At 47.3% G+C, this 16,713-nt stretch overlaps 1 protein-coding gene and 1 non-coding gene across 4 annotated transcripts; both read right to left on the reverse strand.

The window, feature by feature from the left end:
* Positions 1–2,100: 2,100 nt before the first annotated feature.
* Positions 2,101–10,336, reverse strand: LOC102993750 (melanoma-associated antigen D2). 3 transcript variants are annotated; one of them, XM_007124545.3, is made up of 13 exons: positions 10,248–10,336; positions 8,663–8,736; positions 7,801–8,292; positions 6,919–7,227; positions 6,735–6,798; positions 6,396–6,475; positions 5,749–5,843; positions 4,967–5,046; positions 4,831–4,873; positions 4,420–4,482; positions 3,202–3,316; positions 2,423–2,829; positions 2,101–2,236 (listed from the first exon to the last, which is right to left on the reverse strand). In XM_007124545.3, the coding sequence occupies exons 2-12, from the start codon at positions 8,705–8,707 to the stop codon at positions 2,431–2,433; spliced, it is 1,785 nt and encodes a 594-aa protein (XP_007124607.1). In that variant the 5' UTR covers positions 8,708–8,736; positions 10,248–10,336; the 3' UTR covers positions 2,101–2,236; positions 2,423–2,430. The 3 variants fall into 3 exon arrangements, with proteins under 3 accessions (XP_007124607.1, XP_007124608.1, XP_007124606.1); XM_007124546.4 differs by lacking the exon at positions 10,248–10,336 and adding an exon at positions 9,616–9,698; XM_007124544.4 differs by lacking the exon at positions 10,248–10,336 and adding an exon at positions 8,921–8,969.
* On the reverse strand, positions 3,478–3,606 carry LOC112062644 (small nucleolar RNA SNORA11). Its single transcript, XR_002890838.1, has one exon. It is a non-coding gene; the product is annotated as a small nucleolar RNA SNORA11 (small nucleolar RNA).
* Positions 10,337–16,713: the final 6,377 nt, after the last annotated feature.

Raw genomic sequence — 16,713 nt, forward strand, 5'->3', positions numbered from 1 at the left:
TAGCTCTGGCCACTCCCCACTTGCCTGGAACTGGACTTGATCTCTTCCTCCCTGCCTCACATCCCTTCAGTCCTTACACTTGGGTAGTGAGAAAAAGTCCATCACTTGTCCTGTCAAAGTCTAAGCCTTGTAGGAAAGGAGAAGAGGTAGGGAGCCCTGCAAACCTAGTGGTCTGCAGAGGGAAGGTAAGTGGGAAGGTCAGAGTTCTTCATGACTATGATTCACCCTTATCTCTATCAAGCACTTTGAACTCAATTTTTATTAGAATCATAGTCCCCAAGTTCCTTGCCACCCCTCACCATCACCCCCTCCTGCCCATTCCATTTTCAGACGGACATCACCTGGAAGTCTGAGAGGGCCCTGGACGTGGTACCCACCCACTAGAGAGTCCTTCCTAGGTCTAAGCTGCCTCTGGCCTTGTCTACCTCTCCCAGGTATTATCCACCCCGAGGGGACCATGGCCTATGGAATTAATGGAAGAACCTTTGCTTCCAGTGAAGAACCACCTCGGCAGCAAAAGCAGGTCTCAATTCATGACCACAGGCAAGGAACTACCTTGCTCCAGGTGCAGCTTTTTCTTTTTTAGATCCTGTTCCCTAAGCAGCAAACCTTGTTCCTTTACTGCTTACAGAGTCTACAGGAGGGGAAAGGCAGCTGTTACTAGAGCCTCATTGTCTGCAAGACTCTGTCCCAGATAAGGAATCTGGTAATGTGGCAATTAGATGATGAGAGCTTCCTGGAAAGAAAGGTCCAGGGAAATACTCCCCAAAACAGGGCAAAGGTGGATCTCTGATTGCCTGCGGGCCGCATGCCTTAGTGGGCACTGGAGCTGGGAGGACATCTTCAACTACAGGAGGGGACTTTGGCACTTGCCTCACAGTGCTCTTCCCTACCCCAACTCCTGCTTCCATCCTGGGTGATTTCACTGTCCAAATGGATAACCCAACCAATACCCCATCTTCCCAGGCCATTGACCTCTCATGTCTAGAAACCATCACCTTCTCTCCCGTTTAACCACCTACTCCTTGGACCTTCCCATCACCCAGAGTTCTCTCTGCTGTCTTCTTAAATATAATCATCCCATTGTCTGACCATCTGACTAGTGCCCCAGTTTATCCTTCCAGTTCTCAACATTCCTTCCCAGACACCTAGAACATGGCACGTAGCAGGCACTTAGTATATTCACTTAATGTTCTGCTTTGTTCATAGACTTCAGAGGCTCCTGTCCACAAACTCCTGCACTGTCTCCCAGTCTGTCACACAATCTCCTCATCTTCCTCACCAAGCCTGCCTGGGTCCCATGGTCCATCTCTTCCACCATCCTGTGAACCTACTATGTGTCAGACACTGTGGATACCGTAACAAAGATTCAGACTCACACACTCACTGCCCTTGGTCTTGTCCTTATTCCACAACCAAACAACAGAACGAAAACCTTGGAATAAACTAACACTCATCTTGATTCCTACAAGATTACTGAGCACCTTGCCACAGGGATGGGGTCTCCCGAAAACCATGGGCTCCATGCTCTACTGGGGCCTCCCCACTGCCTAACAACCTTCCACAGTCCCCTCTCCAAGTCTGTACTGTACAGTCCCTTCCGACAGGTCCTCCCCACCCACCTCCTCAGGGACTGGGCTGCACGAGTCAGCCTTCAACATCTCCCTATCTTTTGGCTCCTGCCTGCTCAAGTCCCTCTCTCTTTTCCCAAGAAAATCCCTACTTGTTCCTGTATCTCCCTTTACCTACCTCCCTCTCCCTCCTTCTTGTCTCATCCAAATTTCTCAAAAGTAGAGTCTATACTTGATATTCAATCTCCTCTTATTTTTCTGCTCCAGACTTGCCCACCTCAGGGCTCTTCTTCATAATGTGTCCTCTATGCCTACAATCCCCATGACTCCTCACACCACTGCAATCCTGCCTGCTCTATAGGCTAGAGATGGGGCCCAACCTATCCCAGAGAAACATGCTAATTTTGCTCTAATTTTACTCTATTTTACAATGTCACCTAAAGCTAAGCACAGATTAAGGTGGAAACTTTCCCAATTCATTTTAAAATGTGATACCAAAATGTGACAGCCCACCAAAAAAAGCAATAAACTCAGAAATGGCAAATAGATTTAATGTAGAGTGTCAATTTCGATTGATTGATAGTGGCTGCCTAGAGTGCTGTGTTGAGTAGGTTTCTGAGGACGCACCCTGGCTCGAAGAGAAAGACTGCTGGGATTAGGAATATCTGAAAACACAAGTAAAAGAAAATCAAAAAGTCAATTGATATCCACCAAAAAAGAAGAAATAAAATGCCAAAAATAGTGTTTTCTCACACTCTCCATGTGGTCCTCCAACCTTGTCCTTCCTATAACCACCCAGCTCCTCATCCCATTCCCATGGGGCCCGGCTGCCCCCAAGTCTAAATAGATACCTGAAATCTCACTTGTAGGAGAAACCACAGGCACCAGAGCTGCCACTGGTGCTGGCACCAGCTCCACCAAGGCCCGCGAAGAGCCCAAACGTGAGAGTGGCTGTCAGGCTGGTGCTAGCACCAAAGCTGCCACTGGCACTGGCACCAGAGCTGGCACCACCACTCTCCTGGGCTTTGGCTTTAGCTTCAGCTCCCGTCTGGATCCGGGCTTTGGCCCAGGGTCCAATATCAGCTTCGTCCCAGTTGCAGGGTCCAGCAGCATTCTCAGAGCCGAGCCCAATGCCCATCCGAGCTCTAATCTCAGCCCTTGCCTTGGCTTCAGCTGCAGCCTCAGCCGCAGCCTTCATATCTGCTTCCATTGCCTCTCGGTACTGAGCTGCCCATTCCTTGGGATCCTTCTTTTGTACCTGAAACAGGAATAACAACCATCTGAAGGATCAGAATCTGAGCACTGAGCGCATACAGGATGCAAATTATAGTAATACAATAAATACTACTATTAATTATACACCTAATATCCCATCCCTGCTCTGACACTTACTATCTCTGCGACCTTGGACATAACACCTGACAACCTCTCTGAACCTGAGTTTTCTCATCTGCAGTAAGGCAATGACATGTCAGTTGTAAGGATTAAACTATTCAGATAGAGTGTTTGCACATTAATATAGGCTTCAGAATGTTCATGCATGAGCTGCAGGCTGCTCTGCACACAGCCTACCCTAAACAGTGGCACCTCATGCTCTTGGTATGCCAAGCTTGGACAGCTCTCCAATTACCTTGCAGGCAAACTTGAGGACTTTCATCTTGCTGGTCTCATAGTAAGAGCGCAGGCCCCAGAAGAACTCATACTCAGGCGGATTGCTATTAGGGACTCTGGCATAGTCCAGGTACCTTGAAAAGAGAGGTTCAAAGCCTTTATGTCTGTAAGACCACTCATGACCCACTCATGCATTTAGGTGACAAACTCCCCCACTAAATACTGCAGATTTTCTTCCAATATTCAGCCCTATCTCACTGGTCCTGCCCAGCAGCCATGTGGAGGTGCAGGGGGCATGTGTAGGGTATTTGTTCATAGGAAGGCCACGAGTTTTGTGCCCCTTGTCACAATAACCCAGGTTCCTGTTGGGTGTGTTGTAAACAGAGGAGCCATTTCTTCAGGCCCCCTGCTCTGAGCACACCCCACTATGGGGCTCATCCATGGCCTGGCTGAACCCTGGGACAGTCCACCCTAGAAAATGACTGTACAGGAAGAAACAGTCAACCAAGAGCAGTGGACTCCATGCATACTCTCGACCATTTGTGTGTGAGCCCACAGGTGTGTGCTGGTACACCTGTATGAGTGCACACATGTTCTCCAAGGACCAAGAATAGGGTGGGACCTGACCAGAAAAGTCTGTTTCCGGGAGGTCTGGGCTTCAGGTCCAAATGGATCCTTTACCAGCCGGGGCCATGCTCAGACTTCCACTCTCAGAGCCCTAGGCTCCTCAACTGATACAGGGGATGAGGTGACAGCAGCTATTCTGCAGGGTAGTTATGAAAATGAAATGAGATGTACTAGCCAAGACCCCAGCACAGTACCTGGCTGCTTAAAGCTACCATTCTATGGCATTTCTTTATGGAGATTAATTTCTATGAAGCGCTAGCTAGCATAGTAACAAAGAACCAAGGTATTGGGGCCAGGATCTAAATACAACTCTTCCGTTTGCTACCTGTATAATAACCCTGAGCAAATTACTTCACCTCTCTGAGCTTCAGTTTCCTCACGCATACAATACTGGTGATGACAATCCCTCCCTTGAAGAATTGTTCCAAAGGCATATGTGAGAGTACAAGTAGGTGAGGAAATGTGTGCTTCTGTTCTCTGCCACTACCTCAGGAATAAACTACCACCTGCATACGCACACATATACACACGCACGTGCACCACAGCTTTATTACTCAGTTCTAAGACAGGCAAAATGCATGGAACACAGGAACACTAGACAGACACTTACTTCTGCTTCACAAACTCATCAGTAATGAGCTTCTTCACATCCCCAAAAAGCGAATGATGTATCCTGACAGCAGAAAATGATAAAATACATACATACGTACATACATAATTACATACATAGATAAATATAATCAGGGCTGTTGCACTTCCCAGATGTGGGCAGAGACATTTCCAACATGGAAAAGAGGCTTCCAACATAAGATAGAAGCTCCACAGAAGCTCAAGAGTCAGTGAGACAGACAGCAGAGTTCAGGACCATTTCCCCATCCACCCAGGTCAGAACCCTGGATGCTCTACCCAGTCCAGCAACCCCGCCCACTCCACCAGACCACCAGGCTGATGCAATCCTGGGACCATCTTCTCTTGCCAAAGGACAACACAGACAGCAAGCACTGACAGAGCCCAATCATACCCAGGGCGCAGCCCCAACTTGCGCAGCACCTCCCAGATGACAGCTGCAAGGGGAGGCAAAAGGAAACAGGGATAGAAAATGAACATGTGGAATTCCGACCATGACCCCCCATTCAGCTGCCAGCCCAGCCACTCACCCTCACTGGACCTATTTCCATTCATGAAGATGATGCTAAGAAGCACCATGAGGAGACCCAGCTTTGGTGAGTCCTTGGTCCTAGGGGAATAATGGGACAGAGAGAAGGTTTACATCCAGCAGCCATCTGCAAAAAAATACACACCAGCCAGCTCACTAGGCTAGCTTCTCCCAGATTCTTCAGATATGAGAGAATTCTACCCAGTCTATGCTTCAAGCTCTATGTGACCCTGGGCAAGGCACTTAGACTCTCCTATTCATAAAATGGAAAAATCACATTCTCCTCTCCCCAGGTTGCTGAGAGGATAGAATTGTACTTGTACTTGTCAACCCAGTAAGACCCGGACACCCAGCCAATGTGAGTCCCTTCTTGTTCTCCCAGACCCCTCAGATCCAAGAGAATTCTAGGCACGGCCCCACTGATGCTCCTGCCCTTCAAGCATCATGAGCCACTCATACCAGGAAGCCCTCCTGTGAGAACCATTCTACCAAGGCCAACAGGAAGAGAAGCAATGACAGGTCTGCTTTCCTGGGAAGCTTCTGGAGAAACAGAAAACCTGACAGTAGGAGTGCCCTGCCCCAGGATTCTACACCCTCCTGTCAATCATAATCAGGTATCACTATTCTGTGCAGGGCTCCAACTATGTGCAAGAGCTGGAATAGGGGTTTTTAGGCTCTGTCTTTCCTGACTTCCTAAGGGGATGTGGGGAGAGGACAGGGATGGAGTAGTACCTTGGGCAAAAGCAGAAGCCTCCCTCCCACCCCAGCACTTTCCCAGCTTACGTTCCTAGTATGCCTGCATCAGTGGGCTCTAAGGTGCTGAGAAGAATGTACAAGTGGTCATTCTTATCAATTTCCTTTAATTGGATCCCAAATACCTGCGGATGGGGAAAACAGCTTGTGAGATCACAGAATTCAGCTTCCTGGGCATCCCACAGCTCCCCCTGTGCCTAGCGTGTGTGTGTGTGTGTGTGTGTGTGTGTGTGTGTGTGTGTGTGTGTGTGAGAGAGAGAGAGAGAAACATCAGTGAGATAATGCACTTAAAGCACTCAGCTGAGTGGCCAGCACATGGCAAACAGGCAACAAATTCATTATTTTTAATCAACATCATCTTTGTGATTAGTGGGAATCTAGGCAGCCAGAGTGGGGAATGAAAGGGAGAGAGAGCATCTGAAGTACATTATAGGACATGTCCAGCAGTGGACAGAAGTCAGGACTAAGCTGGGTGGCTTGGGTCCTAGTTGTGATTTTACCACTGACTTGCTGTGTGACCTCAAGCTAGTCTATGCCCCTTGCTAGGCCACTGTCTGCCCATCTGCACAGTGATGGGGCTGGATTAGTCTCTGTGGTACCCCCAAGAAGAGACATGTACACCTTTGTTTGATTCAAGGCTACCCCATTGCACCCATCCCCCAGGTCTGCCCCTTCACCTTCTCCAAGGAATAGCCTGCTCGTTCAATGATTTCAGGGTACACATCAGTGTATTCTTTGATGATGTCCTTCAGCATGTCTGCAAGGGGAGAGTGTTGCGAGCACCTGGGCGGAAGTGAAGCCGGGTGGCCCCCATACCCAAACTAAAGACCCTTTACCAACCCTGCTGTGGGTGGCACAAACAGGTTCTGAGCTAATGAACAGAGATACTACTACTGCCAAATTAGAACTTTAGGAGGACATAAGTGGGAGCAGGAGAGCAAGAAATGCCCTCAGCACATGGGGGAGAGGGCAATGGAGAACAGAGCTGGGGGAAGGGAGGGTTAGTAGAACTCTACCTGAGCGTTTGATGGGAATCTTCGTCTGGTCTTTAACCAACAGGTACTTCACCAAATCATTGGCCTGGGAGAAGAGGAAAAGATGGAACGATCAAAATATGCTTGCAGAAGACTTGAGAGGATGGCAGAGAAGAGGGCAGGCAAAGCAGTGAATAATGCTGAGTGGAGAGGACAGGTTTCTTACCCTCCCTTGCAAAAGGGCTACATCCCGAGGTGGTGGTGTTTCAGGCTCTTGGGATGACTGGAGCTTGGCGGCTCTGCGGCGAGCCTTGCCCCTACGGGCCTTAGGTGACCTCAGAGAAAGCAAAGCTCTCCGGGCCCAAGCAGCCAACCGAGTCCTTGATGCCCTGCGGGCCCAAAAGGCTATGGGGCCCCTCGAAGCCCTGCGGGCCATTGAGGCCATGAGGGCCTTTGAGATCCTTCGGCCGCCCGTGGTTCCAGAAGCCTGACTCTGATCACTGCTGCCATCCTCTTCCCCATTCAGATGCTTCACCTGCATCAATGGAGAGCAAGCACAACATTGCCAGATGATGCAGATGGTCCTTTTTCCTCATCTTCTCTCTTCCTGAAGTCCCCTCTAATCCCACCCTTGTAGTAACAGCCCGAGTCTTGGATTTGTCTTTCACTGCTTTCCAAGCAGGAGTTTCATCTTCCCACCAGGCCAGGAGCAACCCGAGGGTGGGGCCTGAGGCTTCTCCTCCTCCTGTGTGCACCACTGGTTCTGCTTATACCACCCTGGACACGTCACTCCACCTCTCTGGGACTCAGCTTCCTTCTCTACAAAACTAGATTACTTTCAGGATTTAATGAGATAACCTGTGTGAATGTGCCTAGCTCAAGGCCTGACATATGGTAGCTACTATGTAAATATAAACTGCATTTCGTTCAGATTGCAGCTGTTCGTATTCCTGTCTCATGTGCCCACCAGTCTGTGAGCTTTCTGAAAACAGGAATTATATCACATTTCTCTTAGTGTCCCGCCACAGCCTTGATGAGCAGAGGGAACTTCCTAAAGGTTTACAGAACCATGAACCAACTGAGAGAAATAGAAAGGCAAGAGTCTTACCTTTCGGGCTTTCTTGGCCTTGACCTTGGGCCGAGTATCCTGATTCTCCTGAGCCTGTGCAGCTGCACCCTCAGGCTCAGGTTCATCTGCCAGAGCCTGAGAGGCAGCAGCCTCAGTCTCCAGGGTCTTTGTATTGACCTTCGTATCAGCCCCACAGCTGACCTTTTTGGTCTCAGTAGCAGGCATTGTCACAGCCTGAGGGTCAGTATTCTGCATCTTGGTGTCAGCTGCCGGATTCTTCGTTTCAGCTGCCAGAACCTGGGTATCAGTCAGCTTAGTGGTAGCTGAGGCCTGAGTGGCAGATACCTCCTGAGCCTCTGTGGCCTTTGAGACCTCTGTGGTCTTTGAAACTCCTGCAGCATTTGAGACCTTCATGGCCTTTGAGACCTCTGGTGCCTTTGAGGCCTTCGGTGTCTCTGAGACCTCCAAGTTCTGGGTCACTGTCAATAGGGTCTGCATCTTCAAGCCACGGTCCTCTTCTGAAGCTTCAGCCTGCAAGAGGAAGCAGGGAAGCTCACAGACCTTCTCCCCACTCCCAACTAGGCAAATGGCCCCAAAATTCCAGGGCCTCACTTCTCTGACCTATACTAACTCCTACTTGCAGTGTGCTCTGACCACCTCAGCCCAACAAGGCCTCCCTTTCCTCTGAGCAGAAAAGGGGCGGGCCTACCCTCCCTCCCGCCTTTCTTCCTCCCTCCTTCCTTCCCTCCTCCCTCCCTCTACTTGGGGGATGGAGGCGGCAACGAAGCAGGGAGGTAGATGGAGAAGGGCTGGGATGGGAGGGGAGGTGCCAAGAGATTTGGGGCAGCAACAGGGGCTGGAGAGCAAAAGCAGCTAGGTAGAGGGCAGAAGGAGGGCTTACCTGGAAGTGGGTTGGACCCGTACCACTTTCGCTTGTGTCAGACATTTCTCAAGTTGGCCTGGCAAAAGCTGAGCCTGAAGGAGAGAAGGCCTGGGTCAAGAGGCGAGCTCACTTAACGTCCTCTCTCCGGCTCTGCCTGGAGGCTGATACCCACCGTCCCTAGGGTCCCAATCCCAAACCCTCCTTCCACCCCCCAAGGACTCTGTTCTCAAATTCAGTAATCCAGAGCGCCTAGATCTCAATTCTCTGCAACCGTACCTTCCCCTACTCCAGGAAGATGTGCCAGCGCGGCAGCTCTGAGGACCCCGCCCCTTTTCCCAGTGCACACCCCCCCACCAGCCGCAAGTCGACAGTGCGCATGCGCATCCGTTGCAGGGCCCATCTCAGCCCCACCCGCTTTCCCAGCAGAAGCTTTCTTTGATGTCCACCGTGCACATGCGCATTCGGCAGCTGGCTTGCCTCCAAGCTGGCCTTTCACTACACGCCCCTTTCCAGAGATCCATAGTGCGCATGCGTAATAGAGACTCAGTCCAGTACCTTTTTCCAACACGCCCCTCTCCAAGTTCATAGTACCATTCGGTCCCGCCCCCTCCCCAACAAGCCTCCCTCTCAAATTGTCGCAGCGTCTGGTGGTCCAGGCCCCTCCCCTACTGACATCCAGCCCAAGTCCACAGCACCGTCCGGTCCCGCCCTTTTTCATAATACGCCCCCCTCCAAACAGGGGCCAAGCGCATCTTGGTTCCGCCCCTTCCCTAATACACCCCCCTCCTCAAATCAGTAGTGAGCTAGTGATTCCATCTTGGGCCCAGCCAAACAGGGTCCTGTCCCCTCCCTTCCCGGCCGGCCGGATGGATCCGGTACGATCCGGTCCTTAGAGCAGGATTTCTCCAGATCCCAGAGGGTGGGGCCGACCCCTCCCGGGCTCGGATCCAGAGCTGGGCCCCGCTGCTCACCTCGTCCTTCTACTACTCCTGAGTGCGTCCACTCCCTCTGAGCCCCTCATAAACTCAGAGACTGCCCTCCCCCCTCCAGGCCGGAAGTGGTCCCGCCCCTTTCCGCCTCCCTAGGGGGCCTCCGTCCCAGCCAATCTGCCCTTCCCCCCGCCCGCTCCTCATTCCTTATCCCCCACTCCGTACCACTCCATATTCCTTCTGCCTTGCTCCCTGCTCCCTATTTCTCCATCGCCGTTCCTGTTTACCCCACGGAATTCCGTATTCCCATTCCTTACATCCTCCTTCATGCTACCATTGCACCCCCTCCCCCAGTATTCCTTAACCCTTCTCTACATCCCCTGTTTTCTTCTCTGAATTTCCACTTCCCCTCAGTATTCCCCTTACCCCTCATATTCTCCATCCACCACTCAACACGCCCGGTTCCCAGTTTTTCTCCCCCTCTTCCTCAACTAGCCTCTGCTCTCCAGTCCATACAGCCTACTACTCTCTCGGCCGTCTTCGTTGCCTACATCCCACTCCGAGTAACCTCTCCCCTAGCTGCAGTGGTGCAGTAAAAATTGACCACCTGCCTGGCTCTAGGTTCGAGGGGACTGGAACCACTGTCTGGAAACCCCAATCTCAACGTCCCTCACCTTGTCCTCTAGCGAGTCCGGAATTCGTCTGCCCTCTCTCAGTCCCTCTCGAAGTCTCAGCCTCCTGGACTAGAGCTGCAGCCAGCCCAGCCCAGCCCAGCCCCTTTCCGCAGCCCCCTGCCACCCCCCTTCTCCTTCCTCGGGGGTGGGGCAATGGGGCCCCGCTCAGGGCTGTCTGACGCCGAAGCCCGTGTTTATGCCACTGTACCAGGCTCGGTCTGAAGCCATTCCAAACCAAAACCACCGCCTCAAAGCGATTCATTCATTGAATATATTTGTTTATATATATATATATATATTTTGCTTATTGCAAAAGTAACGTGTTGTAGTTGTGAAATTTCAAATTATGCAGAAATATGTAACATGCCAATGAAAGGCCACCCTTATCTCATGCCACAGAAATAACCACTATTAACGTTTTGATATACATTCTTCCAGATTTGTTTCTATTTGTATACTAATTATTTGGGTTTTCTCCCCACAAATGGTACACTATACCTACTGTTCTGTGACCAGGGTTTGTTTTTTTTTTCCCAGTTATATATTCTAAACAGCTTTCCATAGTGCACATTTTTCTTAACTGCTTCATAATCTTTTCTCTGTAAATGTCCCATAATGTATTTAACCAGTCCAGGATACATAGACATTTAGATTGTTTCCATTTTTTATTTACTATTACAAGCAGTGCAGACTCCATTTTGATACAAAACTTGTCAACTTTAAAAAGATACCCAGAATAACATTTCCACCAGCAATGTCTCTTGGCACGTTTATGTGTTGCATATACTACAAATATTTTTCATGTTATTTAGGATATTTGCTATACAAAAAGGTTTAATTATTATGTAGTGAAATGTATCAGGTTTTCCTTTACCATGACTAGATTCTGCTTCAGGCTTAGAGATGCTTTCCACACTCCTATGCTATAATAATCACTGCTTTTATTCCAAGCAGTTTTATGGCTTTATTATTTACATTTAAATGTTTGATCACTCCAACATTTATTTTGTATAAGGATTAATTATTTTCCAAAAATATAGCCTCATCCCTACACCATGTGCAAATTAATCCATCTTTTCCCCCACTGATTTGAAATGGCACCTTTACCACGTAATAAATTCACATAAGTATCAATAATTGGGTCTATTCAAGAGAACAAGATAAGATGTATAAAAAATTGAAAGTAGACAACATTATCATTAATTACAGAGTATATGAATGCAGACCTGGACAACCTGAGTGCATCAATTAATGTTGTTAGAAACCATAATAAAAGTCAACACAGTGGCCAGTTATAGAATTAATATTCAGTATGTTTCCTATATCAAAAGTAATTCAAATGGTTATGTCTTCTGCTTTATGAAGTCACCTTTTCCTCTATTAAGCAAATAAAATATGAATCCCTATGTTCTATGGACAATTCAACATACACATGCACACATACACACATACTTCACAGATATTCATGGTGGGCTTCTGTTCTCCTGACTTTTTCTCTAAATTGTTGCTCCCTCCAAGTTTGTGACATCAGCTCACCACTTTCTTGCCTCCTAGGTTCTCTCCCCCCATCTACAGGGCTTTATTTCATACTAGACACAGCCCTTCCTTTCTTCCAGTTCTAGTACCCCAAATTCCCATCCCTTTCAAATCATGGCAAGACTTGAATGCCAAGATAAAGACTTTGGTCTTGATCCTGAGAACACTGAGAGATTATTGAAGGGTTCTAGGCTTGGATGCAACATAGATTTGTGTTCCAGAAAGAACAGCGCTCTAGCTGCCTAACCCATTAGGAGTATGAATTAGATGTCTTCCTGGAAAAAGGGAGAGTAGTCATCCAGGTAAGCAATGATTGTGGTTAGGCCTAGAGTGGTAGCAGTGGAGGTCATGAGAAGTGATTGAATTCAGAAGATATTAAAGAAATAAAAAGCAAGACTTTATGAATAATTGGATGTAGGGAAAGGGGTGAGGAGGAGGGAAGTGTCAAAGGCAACTTTTGGGAATCTAATTTGAGAGATCAAATGTGTAGCTGGTAACCCCTTTCACTAAGATATGGAATACTAACGGCTCTTCCCTGGGCCTGGGAAGAATAAAAACCTTAGAAGAGACAGGGCCCAGGGAAGAGCCCTGGAGGCCAACAGCAACCTCAGCATAGGTGAAGGAAAAGGAGCCCAGGAGAGAGACAGATAAGTAATGACCAAGGAGACAAAGAGAAAAGCAGGAGAAAGTAATGCCACAAAACCAAAGGAAGAGAATATTTTAAAAGGTGGGAGGGGTCAATAATGTTGAATACTACCCAGAGGTCAGGAAAAGTCCTGAAAAATGTCTAGGGATTGTAGCAGTCAGGTAGTGGTCTGGTCTCTGGTGACCTCGGAGGGGATAGTTTCGCACTTGTGGCATAGGTTGATAACTGTTTACTCCAGTATACATTCTCCTCTCCTTCACTATTAATAGAAAATCTGATTTTTACCTGTACACATAGCCTCCTGGAATAAAGGCCATGAGGACAAGGGTCACACCCTAAGGATAGTGGAGGAGTAAACTGAGAAGAATCGGGATCTCTAACAATTTCATAGGGCCACCATACAAACTTTGGACTGCCTAACTCTGGATTTCTTTTAGGTGAGATAAATACATGTATGTCTGATTGAAACCACTGTTTGGGAGTCTATGCCATGCAGCAGTTTTACGACTGCAGTGAGTTGAGATGTGAATTGCAGGTGAGGTATTCCTGACAATGAGCATAAACTATTCTTTCAAGAACTGTCTGACTCTGATTTTGAGACTCTCCCAAAATCTAGCCCTGACTAGTTTTCCAGGCTTTTTCTTGCTATTTTTCTGAGTACTGCATATATTCCAAACAAACACTTCACTATTACCAGATGTGCCCTGCCTTCTCTTACTTAGGAGCCGTTGCTCATACGATTTCTTCCCTATGGAACGCCCTCTGTTATATCTACCCTCTGTTAAAACCTCCATCATTTTAAATTCCACAACATTTTAAGTCCTGGTTGTGGCCTTTGGGATCCTGGGGTAACTTTAAAAGAATATAGAGTCAGATCCTTAGGAGATATTGGACTCATGGGACTCAGGCAAAATCTCAGTCCATGTCCATCAGAGAGGCATTTCCAGAGACTTTCAAAGCCAAACTTCCCCAGTCCCCTCTCAATGCCAAACACCTTCATAGCATAATACCATAACCACTCATCTTATGATCTGGGGATCAGAGGACAGGATGAAACCTTAACAGGAGAGGAAAAAAATAAATTCACTTACAACCTTCATCACTTGACTAGAGAGATTTCCTCCCACCTTCTCTCTTTGTAAACTCTTGGAATCTTTTGAACTTCAGCATCTGCCCACAAACTCTGATGAACCTAGGTCACTGGGTCCCAGACCGGTTTCCAGCATTCATAAATCAGCAGGCAAATACCTGAAATCATATAGATCCTACATATTAACTAGGAACAGAGATGAAAAGCTGAGTTATCACCAAACAGCTCTGTTCAGGAGATAAGGAAAGGCAGGCTAAAGACTGCTTACTGCAGAATGTCAGGGGATGAAACTGCCTAGTACCGGGGCATCCAAGATTTCAGACACCTAAAGCTTACATGAGAAGCCCAGAATATCCTCACCACCAGTCCTCTCCTAACACATTTCCCTTCCCCCAAACTATATAAAAATCAGTACCTCTGAATGTTGGAAAATTCTGAAGGCTGGGAGTAAGTGGCAAAGGTTTCCTTCCAAGGCTACCTATCACTTCTTTAGTCATCTAAGTTGTACAGCACAGCCTAGCAACCAACTTAATATTGGACATCAGACTTTCCTGTTATTCACATTTCCTAAGCCTTTCCCATCACTGGGAAAAGCTTTCTAACCAACCCTTCTCCTGGACCCCACTCCCTATCGCTGTTGGGCTCTTTCTGTTCCCAATACACAGAGAAAGCAGCTCCCCTCCTTTCCATTTCCAGGCTCATGTGCCCTCTCCCTTGAGCTGCTGGTGAATTATCATTGTTTTCTTCCTTTTATGTACAGGGCAATTTAATTCATTTTGTATCACTCTAAGCCCTGAGAGCTATTCTTTCCACAGCCAAAATGACTATATTTTATTAAACCAAAGGCAAATTTCCCATAGACAAGGAAACCGGCTACCCACTTTTGAACTAACACTCCTTCTCCCCTGCTCTTTGTACATTGAGTCCTTCATCAGCACATACCTGTGAGGCAGGTTCGGGCCTCACATGCAGACATTGAGCATCAACTATATATTATGCACCTCTACAGAGGTGGCTCTTTCTCTTGAGGGGCTTACATTTCTACTGTATGAGCATTAGCCTCATTTTATGCCGGACCAATTGGGGGTGAGGGAGGTAACTTGCCCATGACAGAGCAACTAATGAATGACAGAGAGAGGACTTGAACCCAGGCCAGTACGATGCCAAATACCAGAGCCTCCACTACTACGCTCAAGTACTGCCAATGTTTTAAGTCCCATAATATCCTTTCCAATCCTCTTCACAAACATATGCAAGGCACATTACAGTGTGATTTTCCTCCGTGGAGGCAAGTCTAATTTGATATCCACATAACCATTCTGATACTGTCATAAAGTGTCATAGGATATATAACTATTTTGTTGTAAGATCAACATGAAGTTTTTAGGATCTTATTTTTATTAAAATAATGCACATACATGGCAACAAATCAAACAGTACAGAAGGAGCACATGATAAAAACCAATGGTCCCCTGCCTTGACTCTCCCCATCTCCATCCCACCCCCTCAAAGCAACCTTTTAACAGTTCTTGGGCTTCCCTGGTGGCGCAGTGGCTGGGAATCCGCCTGCCGGTGCAGGGGACGCAGGTTCAAGCCCTGGTCCGGGAGGATCCCACATGCCGCGGAGTGGCTAGGACCGTGCACCACAACTAGAGCCCGCGTGCCACAACTACTGAGGCCCGTGCACCTAGAGCCCGTGCTCCACTATGAGAGAAGCCACCGCAATGAGAAGCCCGCATACTGCAAAGAAGAGTAGCCCCTGCTCTCCGCAACTGGAGAAGGCCCGCGCACAGCAACGAAGACCCAATGCAGCCAAAAATAAATAATAAAATAAAATAAATAAATTTATAAAAACAAACAAACAAACAAACAAAACAGTTCTTGCACTTAGTTCTGCTGGTGGCTCCCTTTACAACTCTCGATAACATGTATATACTTTATCTCTTGGTTTATAAAATTTAGAAAATATCCTGTTGACTCCCAAGTATGACAAGGAGGGCTTTGTTTCTGTACACTGCCTCACTTTTCCCTCCACTCCCCTGCAATGTTTAACGCTGATACTCCTTTTTTGTCCCTAGTTAACTTTGTAACTTGAAAAAATATGTATACTCAAACCTCTATTCCTTATTCCATCCATTTTTGACAGATAATTTTGACTACCCACTTTTTAGGACAAGGATGTTAGAGCCACCACCCTCCCTCTGCCCATTCAATAACCCACATTGTCAGTTTGATCTTTCCTTCACATTGTCTAGGTGATTAACATTTACATTCTGTTCTGCAGCCACAACCAGCTCTTCCCTGCTTTGTCTTCATGTTGACTGTAAAACCTGAAAACCAGTCATGATTTACATTATCATGACTATGTAAATATTTTTCAAAACCCAGCCAAGTAGTGAGCCAGGAATACAGCTCCTTTTCTACAAGTCCTATGTCACAATCTTTCGGCCTCTCCAAAGAGAATGTTTCTACTATCAAGGTCAAAGGGGGTCCCTCTTATAGTCCATCAGCTGCTTATAATCATGTTATGTTTTATTTTGCTTTGTAGTTAGACCATGATTTTCTCAAACAGGTACACACACACACACACACACACACACACACACACACACGGATTCTCTAATAGCCTTTCTTTATTCCTTGAATTATTTGCCTTTATTGTATTCATTCTTTCAACAAACATTTATTGAGTATCTACAATGTGCCAGGAACTGTTCTAGAAGCTGAGGATACAGCAGTGAAACAGATCCTTGTCCCCATGGAGGTGATATTCTAGTGAGGAAGAAAGAGAAAATGATCAGATAAATAAGTAAAATATATAACAAGTTTAAGTGTTATCAGTGCTATAGAGAAAAATAAATCAGGGTAAAAAGGATGTGGAATGCCAGTGAGAGTGGGAGGTTATTGAAGTTTTAAAGAGGTTGGTCAGAGAAAGACTCACTGAAAAGGTAGCATGTGAACAAAGACTTGCATGAAGTGAGAGAGCTAGCCAAGTGGATACCTGGGGAAAGAACATTCCAAATAGAAAGAACAGTCAGTGTAAAGGCCCTGGAGCAGGACTGTGCCTGGCATTGTTTATCTCGTGCCTGTCATTTTTGAAGAACATAAAAGTCAGTGTTGGGCTTCCCTGGTGGCACAGTGGTTGAGAGTCCGCCTGCCGATGCAGGGGATACAGGTTCGTGCCCCAGTCCGGG

This window comes from Physeter macrocephalus, chromosome 21 (genome assembly GCF_002837175.3).
Source record: "Physeter macrocephalus isolate SW-GA chromosome 21, ASM283717v5, whole genome shotgun sequence".
NCBI classification, from domain to species: Eukaryota; Metazoa; Chordata; class Mammalia; order Artiodactyla; family Physeteridae; genus Physeter; species Physeter macrocephalus.

Coding starts and splice junctions, on each gene's coding strand:
- LOC102993750 (XM_007124545.3), bottom strand. CDS start 8,707: ATGTCTGACACAAGCGAAAGTGGTACGGGTCCAACCCACTTCCAG. Junction 6,476..6,734: donor GATTCCCATCAAACGCTCAG/GTAGAGTTCTAC, acceptor CTCCCCTTGCAG/ACATGCTGAAGGACATCATC. Junction 4,874..4,966: donor TGGAAATAGGTCCAGTGAGG/GTGAGTGGCTGG, acceptor CTCCCCTTGCAG/CTGTCATCTGGGAGGTGCTG.